Source organism: Diabrotica virgifera, chromosome 8 (assembly GCF_917563875.1).
Source record: "Diabrotica virgifera virgifera chromosome 8, PGI_DIABVI_V3a".
NCBI lineage: Eukaryota > Metazoa > Arthropoda > Insecta > Coleoptera > Chrysomelidae > Diabrotica > Diabrotica virgifera.
Genome location: NC_065450.1, coordinates 64,118,661 through 64,130,812, shown reverse-complemented (window position 1 = coordinate 64,130,812; position 12,152 = coordinate 64,118,661). Strand labels below are relative to the sequence as shown.

At 32.0% G+C, this 12,152-nt stretch overlaps 1 protein-coding gene across 1 annotated transcript in view; it reads right to left on the bottom strand.

Moving 5' to 3' along the window:
* The window catches only part of LOC126890610 (beta-1,3-glucan-binding protein-like), a 35,562-nt gene extending 33,658 nt beyond the window's left edge, over positions 1-1,904 (bottom strand). Inside the window, exon 1 of the mRNA XM_050659690.1 lies at positions 1,627-1,904. Within this exon, the coding sequence (XP_050515647.1) occupies positions 1,627-1,815 (189 nt within the window). The 5' untranslated portion in view covers positions 1,816-1,904. The remainder of the gene's footprint in view (positions 1-1,626) is intronic.
* Between the last annotated feature and the right edge of the window lie 10,248 nt (positions 1,905-12,152).

Genomic DNA, 12,152 nt, shown 5'->3' with positions numbered 1-12,152 from the left:
TTATAGATAAGTATCAAGATATATATCAGATCAGGATATATATCAGTGGATATATATTTTTGCGCCCTGCACCCTGTAGATACAACCGTAATGTTAATTTTATAATTTTATTTTGATTTCTTTGATCATAGGATTTTAGGTATTCTGCTCTACATTGCAGGGATCAGGGATCATAATTTATTGAATCACTTCATTTTTTAAATTTAAACAAATAAACATTTAATTTAAATTTAAAGTAGGTTATAAAAAGCAAAGAAAGGAACTTACCTTTTCTAGTGCACTAATATTTTTTCCTTTAGCGAGTACGAACGGCAAAGGCAAACTAACTTAACGCTGTAAAGGATAAACGGTTAATGCTGCGGGCCGGCGGGCGGGATGCAAAGAACAATACACATCGTCTCTCCCGCTACGGCCGGCGCGACAGGTCGAAGCTTGTCGGATCATGAAAAGTATCTATTTCTCAGGTCCTGAGTAAGTATCTAAGATACTTTTTGTATCTAAGATACTTCTTTGTATCTAAGATACTTTTAGTATCTAAAGATACTTTTAAAGATAAAAGATACTAGATACTTTTAAGAAGTATCTAAAGTAAAAGTAACTTTTAAATGAACCAAAAAGTATCTTAAATAAAAGTATCTAAGATACTTTTAGTATCTTAGATACTTTTTTTATCTTTTTACTAAAGATACTTTCAGCTCTGGTGAAAATCTCTATACAACAAAAGTTGCTTGGAATTAGTCAGTTTTTTCAATTCCGGACTTATTTTGAACGAATGTTTTCTCACCCCCGAGAATACCCCCAGGTAGTCTCGGGCGTATTCCCTTGAGAATACCCCTTTTACCCCCAGAGTAAAAGCACACATCGGTACATTAGGTATCACTTCTTGTCTTGTTAGCTCTGTGTATGACAAGTTTTATGTCAATATAAGCGGTTCTTTAAAATTTACAACAAAAACCGTGAGTAAATGGACTATTATTAGTAGGCTAAAATATCAAAATGAAACAAACAGAATAAAAGCATAACAAAATAAATTAAAATGCCTGACTACCTGAATATACTAATAAAATTTCGTGTGTGTTTAAACTGAATCCTATTTAATTTCTCAACTTTTATTTTAAAATTAATTTTTGTTTTTGTTTCTATGCTTTTTTGCAATTTTTGACCCCGGGTTTTGGCGCCCCTAAAGGATGGCGCCCGTGTGCATTGCACACTTTGCACTTATGGTAGCGGGGGCCCTGTGGATGTCCAATGTACGTTGAAATCAAACGTCCAATGGACGTCGCGTAATGGGCGTACATAGTACGTCCAGTTTTGGTCCATGGACGTTTGGACTTTAAATGTACGTTATATGGACGTCCATCAGACGTTGTGTGCTATATGGGTATATGCATTTTTGAACGAATTTTATGCACTTTAAAGCATCTTTAAAGTGCAATTTTGCATTTTCACCTATTTTTGTATAGTAGACCTTACTTTTTTCCTGACGCCATCCTGAACACAATGTAAAAAGTTGCAAATCTCTAAGTGTTGTATTTAAAAATCGATTTATTTTGTGCCCTGGTCTATGATAAAATAAAGACTATAAGTTCAAACACTAATGAAAAGCTATATTAAGTGATTACGTACCCCGCCTCCACCTAACGTGTTTTCGTGTTGCCACGTTTTCATGTCCAACGTATTGAAATCATCTTTAAATATCAAATCACCGCTGCATACAGCCTTAGGTGCATGAGAACCACTAACGGTTGTTAATGGTATCCCGCAACCGTGTATATTTTGCACCAACAATGCCACAATTAGGCAAATTACAATCATCTTACATTCTTTTCACAAAACTAATTGCCTACTAACTTAAACTAATATATCAGCATGTTTTATACGTATCAGTAAACAAAGATTATTTAAACTAGACAGCTACTTCATGATCTTAGTTTTAAGGGGGAAAATAATAATAATATAAGCCACACTTCAATAGGTGAGATAATGTGCATTTACGAGTAGTAGGTAATCCGTAAATAAGCTGTCTCAATATTTTCCAAGGCTATAAAGATTAGTAAGTTGATTACAATAAGCTGGGAGTATTTTATAGAATGCTAATCATCATGTTTATTAATATTAATAATTGTCGAAATTAAATGACTTTTCAGATATGAATTAATCCGTAACACTTCGATAAAAATAGTATTAGTTAGATGTGATAGCAACACACACCAAAAATGACGAAAAACAGAAGAATGAAAATTCCATTATAAGACTCCTACAGAAACGAATTTAGAATAAACTCAAGAGGCACAGCAATCTTAATCAGAAAAGCATTAAAACACAACAGACTGACTCCAGTTGAAAATTATAATGTTGTCCTGAGAACGAAAGGACTAACAATAATAATATGCAAACCTAAACCTAAACGCAAGATATATTAACACGACCGAACGACAAAAAATAGGAATGGAAGAATACTACGTGACTACCTAAAAGATAAAAGCAGCACAAAAGTTATCAGACCGGGAGACTGACTTTCTTGCCCGGAGAAGACATACTTCCAACACAGACATAGAAATTCTTCACAACCTAGAAATATTCTATAATATACAATCAGTATCAGAAGGAAGTGAAAACAACAACCCAATCATAATGAATGGGAACAAAATCCACTCCATAATATACCAGAAGAAAAAAAAAACAAATTGGAAAAAGTTCAAAAGGATAATCAGTGAAAACATTGGCAGAAACAATCAACTCTGCCAACGAACTGGAAGAAAAAGTAGCAGGATTGGGAAGGTGTCTATTACATACAGAAAAAAGTACAGTAACTGAAGAAACGCCTGTAAAAGGAAGATTTTAAAAGGTAAGCAACGACTTGAAAGAACTTATAAGTAAAAAAATAGAATGAAAGAAAGGCAAACAGAACTAGAAATCCAGAAGTAATAAAAGAAGCAAACCAAGTAAATAGGAAAGTGATAAAATAGCTACAAGAACATAGGAGCAAATGCTGGGATAAGTTTGTTCATCATTTAGACTCAAACAAGCCGGCTATATAGAAAATCTCAAAATAAATGAAAACAAACCTATTCCTGTGGACTACTAAAGGGATCAGTATTGAGCCCCCTTTTTTTTTAATATGTATACAGCGGATTTGCGTAAAGTCCCTACTGACATTTTTAAATTTCAAAGAATACAATATGCTGATGATTTTCTCCTGTATTCACAGGCCAAAACTTATGATAACTCGGTTCAAACCTTAGGACGAATTCAATGTTGTGTTAATTTATGGTTCAATCAAAACGGATTCGAAAGGGCTCAAAATAAATCTACTGTCTGTATTTTCACTCGACATAATATCCCAAAAATAGAGAATTTAAAACTTAATGGCTACGACTACGCATTTGCTTCTTCCATTAAGTATTTGGGAATGATTTTGGATCGTAAATTGACTTGGAAATTACATATTGACTTTACTATAAATCGATGTAATAAGGGTCTAAATTTTATGAAAAAAAATTGATTGGATTTGATTGGATCTTTGATTCTATTCGAAAAATTTTTCCCAACCAGAAATAGTGGATGTGTGAGTTATTCGTAAGGGGATTTTTCCACATTCTCTATTTCATTTGTTTGGTCTAAATTTTCTTAAATAATTTTCAAGGATTTGGTGGGGAGCTGATGTTGAAACTTCCTTGCTTTTGTATCGATCATATATTAGATCTATAATTGATTATGGTAGTATTCTATATGGCTCAGCTTCTAAACATATTTTAAACAAAGTAGACGTTGTACAGAACTTAGGACTCCGTATCTGTTTGGGAGCTATGAAAGCAACTCCAAATAAAGCTTTACATGTAGAAGATTTAGAAATTCCACTCAATTACAGAAGGAAATATCTCAGCCAGAAATTTTTAATGAAAATTCGTTACCTAAATATCGGTCTTTACCAAAATATTAACAAGCTGAATGTAGCGGATTTAACTAATAAATACTGGAAGCTAAAGAACTCTCCTCCACTTTGCGAGGCTTTTCGAGATCTGTCAAATTTTGACTGTGATTATAACATGATTGATAGTTTTGGACTTGAAGATTTTCATTCTTTTTTACATAGGTACAGTTAAATTAGTAAAACCAAGTTACCATGAAAACAGTAATATTAGCTCTAACATCTTAAGAATATTCTTAGAGAATTGGCCAGATTCTGTAAATATATATACAGATGCATCTAAGACGTTAGTTGGCACTGGATGTGCCTTTTTCATACCTGCTACTGAAACAAAAAAAATATTTAAGTTAGGCCATGATTTTTCTATCTTCAGTGCTGAAGCCATAGCAATTTATGAGGCCCTGTAATATTTTAAAGAATCAGAAAATATATCTGCAACAATTATTTCCGATTCACTCTCTGTTCTTCTTGCTATTCAAACTATAGATTTTCCCAATAACAATTCAAATATTTATATCCTACTAATTAAGAAAATCCTTTTTGAAATTCATAAAAATAAAGGAAGAGTGAACTTTTTATGGGTTAAGGCTCATATAGGACTAACGCATAATGAATATGTTGATAGTTTGGCTAAAAAAGCTATTGAATATGGTACTTCACATAATCGTAAGTTTTGCATATCTGACTTAGTTAATACTATTAAGCATCGAGTTAAAAATCAGTGGAGTCAATCATGGCGAGATCTTTGTAAACAATCCAAATCTCAGTATTCACTGATTCAACCTTCTGTTCCAAATATATATTGGTTTAAAAATTATGTAGTACCTCGAAGATATATAACAACATTAATTAGAATGAAGTTTGGACATGTATGTTTCCCTCTACATCTAGCAAGAATTAAAGTTTTTGATTCAAATCTTTGTACAGAATGTCAGAAGGTTGGTGACTTGAATCACACTTTCTTTGAGTGCGCAAAATACATTTCATGCACATATAATTTAATCCAAGATTTAATAAAATGTAATGTTTTTCCACCTTTCAATATATCCTATCTATTGTCTCTGAACAGCAAGAATATATATGATTGTTTAATGAAATTTATCTGTAAAACCTCTAAACTTATTAATCCTGATAATTTGGTATATTATGTACATATGAAAAAAGAAGAAGAAGAAGATGTATAATGGAAAATGTGGTGAGCAACTTGGACAGTCCATAGCGGCCAGCTTTTGAACTGAGTAGAGAGCTGTAGAAGAGTTTGCTATGGAACTCTAAGGACCTCATTGCCTTCTTTATGTATGAACAGAAAACAAAAAAGTTGTGACTGGCTAATTGACACCTAAGTCTATGCCATAAAAAAAAACTATTCCATCACTACACGGAGAGAATGGGATAGTGTACACGATAGAAGAAAATGCCGAAGCGATGAAAAGTACTCTTGAAGGACATTTCAGGCTAAACTATCAGGATAAAAATAAGATTTCATAGAAGAAGTAGCAGAGCTTCGCAGGTCATAACGCTAGACAAACGGACAATAGGTGGAATACCACGAGACAACAATGGAGACCATGGACAGGAAAGATAGCAAGAGGACGACCCCAGATGAGATGGGGAGACGACATTAAAAAGATAGGAGGAACGCACTGGAAACAGAAAGCACTAAACAGAAGCGAATGGAGAAAACTGGGGGAAGCCTATGTTCAAAATTGGACGAATTAAAGGACAAAAGAAGAAGTAGAAGAAGAAGTATAACGTAGCCACAGCAGATTATCAAGAAATGATATACATAGATAATAATGACTCCCCAGAAGAAGTCATAAGAATAATTAAATACCTAAAAGCGAAAAACGCACCCGAACCAGATATGGTCACGAACAAGACACTAAAAAAAATCTTCCAATGAAACCAATCGTATGCGTCACCCAAATCATAAATGGGATGTTCAGATTAAGAATATTTCCTAAGAAATGGAAAGAAGAATAAGTGATAAGGAAAGCCGAAAAAATGGGACATTCGTTATTCTAAATCTACAGACCAAACAGCCTACTATCATCAATAAGCAAGGTTGCAGAGAGATAATACTAGCCAGTGTTAAAAAGAGTCTGATTAGTTTCATTGCAATAATTGTTTCATCACATCGCTTGTCGCTTTACGTATTTGCCATATCGCTCCAATTACAGTGAATGAGCAACTCTTTCACTCTTTAAGTTGGACTCCAGATTAATAAAATTATTGTTTTTTACTATCATTTTACCATTCACAGTAGTTACCTATCCTTCAAATGCAAAGATACAAGAGAGATCTGAATGGAAGGACATAGCCAGAGAGACAAAGATCCATCCAGGGTTTTGATGCCGAAAAAAGAAGAAGAAGGAGAGGGTAAAAGAGCATATATGATTAAAAATAAGAACCAGCATTTATAATACTTGCTTTCGACCAATACTTACATAATCTACGATAAAAACAAGACTTGATACAAAGAAAACAAAAACAGGTCCTAACAACTAACAACTAAAATAATGAACACGTAAAGATCTATATTAAGACTGTAGGCGCAAATATTTTACGGCTATCCCTACTTTTTCTGTCTTACACGGCAAATCATGTGTAGTAAAATTCTCACTGGTATGGATATGTAAACATTATTTGACAATGTCATAATTAACTTTAAAGAGATGGCTTTTGAATGTTCGTGGATAACTGTTACTTGTATAATTCCTTAAATTATTAATTATGCTAATTAATATGATAATTTTTTCACTAGCTATGTATTCAGTGATTGTAATAATTTATATACTGTACAACAAAAACTAATACTCAATCGAGAATAGAGGAAAAGTGATAAAGTGATTTTTTAATAATACATTGTTACCATGGAACGCTTACAATTTTGAACATCTTTAACAACAAAATACTTGTATCACAGAATATATTATCCTGGTGTATTCTCTGCTTGGATCTTTCATAAATAATAAATAATAAATAACTTTTTATTAAGTTTACGTCTTAAATCAATTATTTATCCAATACATTATTAATATTATTTAATCAACAACTCAAAATATTCCCGATGCCATGTCAAATAGATAAAATTGTCACTGTCTTGTCACCATATTCTATTCGACTCAGTGCGTTGTATGACAAAGATAGCGAATGTTCGATTTGGAGAATATCACCACGGATATGGTGTCAATTTTTTTCGAATCCTGAAAAACTAATAAATATTTTAAAAAAATTTAAACGCAGAATGAAAGACTGAGTTATTATCGAGAGCCGAAAGTCCCTTAGAATAAATAAAAAGTTTTATTTGAATGAGATATTTGAAAATAAAAATCACACTACATTTTCTCTTAGTTTTTCACCCCTGTAACTTATTAAAATAAACATTATAGAAGTTTTCAGGGACTTTCGGCCCTCGGTAAGAACGTAATCTTTCATTCTGCGTTAAAATTTTTCAAAAATACTTACAAGTTTTCTCAGGATTCGAAAAAAATTAATCCCATTTAAATAGTATTGGAGCCGAAACTTTGTACCGATCCCCTTAAGTAAAACCAGACATGTTTGAATCAACATGTAACGACAATACGAGAAGATAGATGGAAAAATTGTAAGATATGGAAAGCAAACGGATTGAGGCTCCTTAAGTAGACCACTCAGAAGATGGCAAGACAGATATTCTTCGGAATCACAAATAGAAATAACATTGCCTAATAAACATAGGTCTTAAACATAGCGTATGAAAAAAAAGAAGAAGAAACCGCAATTATCTTTAAGATAATTTGGCAGCATCTGTTGTATATATAGTGGAGAATTGTGTCAGGAATTTTCCGAGAATTTCAGGATGTAGTAGGAAACTAGTAGGTACCCAGAAAAGTTGGACATCTTGGATATTAAAGCACCCTAATATGTCTGTGTAGATATTGGCATTGGATCCGACTCGGTCCGACCGTCACATGTAACACCGTTGCCGTATCCTCTATTGTTTCATACTATCACGTTACAATTTTTTGTGATATTATATTTGTGTGTGAAATGTATCATTTTTGTGTATTTTAGGTTTGTTCTAATATGTTATGTATATATAGGTTTTTACTTGATTATTTTAAATCATTGTGACGTTTAACTTGCTAGAAACCTTGTAATATTGTGTAATGTGTTAAAAGTGAGTAGTTTTGAAACACCAATTAAGTAAAGTTTATTATGTTGTTGTTTTCACCAATTTTGAAAAAATGTGAAAACATTGAATTGTCCACGTCCGTCTGTCCGTCCGTCCGTCTTGTCTGTCTGTTTGCAAACTCAACTCCTCCGTCATTATACCAGGTAGAATGACAAATGAGGTGTCAAATGAAAGCTTATCCAAGGATGGTACTAAAGGTGAGAAATTTAACCTTGGCTGTCTGTCCGTCAGATATGATTGCTTCGTTACTATACCAGGTAGAACAACAAATGAGGTGTCAAATGAAAGCTTATAATCCAAGGATGGTAGTAAAGGTAAGAAGTTTGACATAGGCTGTCTGTCCTGCTGTCCGTCCGACCGCGAATATAACTCCTCCGTCACTATAACAGGTAGAATCACAAAAGAGGTGTCAAATGAAAGCTTATAATCCAAAGATGGTACTAAAGGTGAGAAATTTCTTGTATTATAAGCTTTCATTTGACACCTCATTTGTCATTTTACCTGTTATAGTGACGGAGGAGTTATATTCGCGGTCAGACAGACAGACGGACAGACAACCTAGATCTAATTTCCCACCTTTAGTACTATCCTTGGATTATAAGCTTTAATTTGACACCTCATTTGTCATTATACCTAGTATAATGACGGAGAAGTAAATGTTATTATTTTATTATTCTTGTAGGTACATTTAACATTGATTGAAGTTATGAAAGAAATATATATAAAACAGCATGGCAACACTGTACATAAAAATTCAGCCACATTCAGCTGTGCCGGCTGTGCGTTACATAGGGTGCTTTAATAGCCAAGATGTCCGAAAAGTTTTTGAAAGTCAATTTCAATATTTGCAAGACAGATCTATGAAAGATGAAATTTTCTTTATCTAATTCATCTTTTAACAACTAAGCTGTAATATGGAATAATATTAAGGATACATTTATTTATTTTTATTAGTAACATCATGCAAAGAGACTGGAAGAACTACTAGCAGCAAACTAGTAGCAGTAGTTTTATCAAGTAGTCCAGGGCGCATCTGTTTTAAGATGGACGTTGAGAGGTGACTCATATTTTTTTGCAAAAATGGCTTGTAGCCCAATAAATGACCGTTTTGGAGTGTAATTTCCAGGGGCAACTCCGAATTGCATGAAAATTTGGATTTAGGTTCTACTTACCTTCCACTTCAAAGTTGAATTTGTGCCGTTGGTTGCTTTTACTTGGGGGGTGACATTTACCCTTTCTCGGGGGGTGAAAAACGGGTGTTTAAAATAAGGCCGGAAATGAATAAATTGACTTTTTTAAGCACTTTTTGTTCTATAAAGTTTTTTACGTAAGTCAATACATTTCGAGTTATTTGCGATTTAAAATGTTGGTTTTTCGACAAAAAAACTACGTTTTCAGACCGTTTTTCCCAAATAACTCAAAAAGTAAATATTTTATCGAAAAAAATATTTTTAGCAAAAATGTAGCCTATAAAGAAACGAAAAAAATGGTGTACCAGTAAACCCTACAAATTGAGTAGAAGCAATGTTGTAGCTCATGAAAAATACGTTCTTATTCGTCTAATTCCAAATCGAATAATTCAACGCGAAATCACCGAAGAAAGAAGCGTTTTTCGGGAAAACCTTATTAACATTTTTAAAGTCTCGAACAAAAGCTTATTATTTGTTTTTTACAAAAGTTTACAGAATCAAAAGTAAACGAGTTACACCGAAAAAAAAAAGTTGGCCCCTTTTTATTGGTAAAAAAAATTGTGAAAACCCCCTCTATTTAGCACCCTAAATGAAATTAGTCGTTTGGCTTTACCATCTATTTTAACTGAATGTGTATTTTTTATATGATCTGTAAGTTTGATTGGTTTGAAGTGCTTATTTTGGAAAACATTTGGTTTTATAGTAAAAAAAATTTTTCTAAAAATTTTTGAAAAATTTCATTTTTTCAAAATAACTTAAAAAGTATTAGTGATAAGAAAAATCTTAAAGAGTAAAAAAATGTAGGTTTTGCTATTATAAATATGCTAGTTTCATTTTCTTTCTCCGTAAGACAAAAATTGGTTAAGGTATGGCTGTTCAAAATTTGCATACACTCGTGATTAGTGACCCATTCAAGCTTTCTCAATTATAACCCTTTCAAAAATAAACACTTTAAACCGGTGAGACTGACAGATCATATAAAAATAGATAGCTAAGTAAATTGTTTGTACAGCGGTAGCGAATAATTTCATTTGGGGAGCTAAACACGGCGAGATTTTCATGATTTTTTACAAAAAAAAAGAGGGCCAACTTTATTTTGAGCGTAACTCTCTTATTTTTAATGCTAAAACTTTTGTTAACAATTAAAACAAAGTTTTTTATAAACACTTTAAAAAAGTTTAAATGGGTTTTTCCCAAAAAGTGCTTAATTTTTCGGTGATTTCACCTTGAAATATTCGATTTGGAATTAGACGAATAAGAGCGTATTTTTCATGAGCTACAACTTTGTTTTGTTTGATTTATAGACATTACTGATACACCATTTTTTTGGGTTTTCTATAAGCTACACTTTTGCTAAGGATATTTTTTTTATAAAATATTTACTTTTTGAGTTATTTGCGAAAAACCGTCTGAAAACGTAGTTTTTTTGTCGAAAAATCAACATTTTCAATGGCAAATAACTCAAAAAGTATTGACTTAAGTAAAAAACTCTATAGAACAAAAGTTGCTTAAAACCATTAAATTTATCCATTTCCGGTCTTATCTTGAATGTATGTTTTTTCACCCCCGAGAAGGGGTAACTGTCGCCCCCCAAGTAAAAGCAACCAACGGCACAATTTCAACTTTGAAGTGAAGGGGAAGTAGAACCTAAATCCAAATTTTTATGCAATTCGGAGTTGCCCCTGAAAATTACACGGTATCGCCGAGTTTCCCGTTCATTTACTGGGCTATTGGAATTAACTCATATAGTAATAGTTGAGTTATCCTCCCACTTAAAAAGCTCCGGAACATTGTTTAAATAATGAAAATGTCAAAAAAATGAAAGAAAAGTTCGATTTTTTTCTTCGTTTTTCGATATAACTTTAAAAGTATTCACTTCCGAGAAAAGTTGCACTAACATAAAAGTTGCGTATTTAAATTTCCTATAATATACGGTTAGCTAAAAATTTTAAAAATTGTCACCGTTGTTGTAAAATAGCAATAATTGCGAAAAAAACCATAAAAAAGAAGTATTCGCATTTTACGTTTTTTAACCATTTATGCTACACCTAGGACCTTCATATTTTAATCAGAAAAACTTTATGATATAATAAAATAATACTGTAAATTTCATTGAATTCAGTTCAACAGATTTTGCACACAATAAATTTTGCAATCCAGCTTTCGCAAAAAAAATTATTTTTTCAAAATGTTGCAGGACTGAAAATAAAGCAGATAGCAAGTTGAATTTTTTTTTACTTATAGAAGAATACTATATTTTCAATTTGAAAAATTAAAATCGGTTAACTACCACAGCGTCAGGATTTTTTTTAAATAATCATTAATTTTTGGTGCTACGCGCAGGACAGCGGTGTTCGATTCACACAAGTTGATTTCCACCAAAATTTCTTCCAATCTTTATCTAATATATTATTTTCTTACTCTATATTTTGTTGTATTTTAATATTTTAATTCCATAAAAATAAAACTAATTTGATTATTTTTTGTGAAATATTGTTTTAACAATTGCATATGTTTAAAAATAATAAACTTTTATTCTCTAAGTTAAAATATTATATGAACAAAGAAAGTTTTTGCTAAAAAAGTGTTATTTCAAAGGACAGAGTATAGGATTTTATTTTGCAATAAACAAGTTTATTTATTTATATCGAAATGTACTAAAAATTAAAATTTATCAATTATTATCAAAGGTCATTGGACGTCGTGGTAGTTAAACGATTTTAATTTTGCAAATTGCAAATGAAAGGTACAGTATTCTTCTATATGTAAAAAACATCTTTTATATGTAAAAAAAATTCCACTTACTGTCACCGATCTTAATTAAATTTACAGTATTGTTTTATTATATCATACA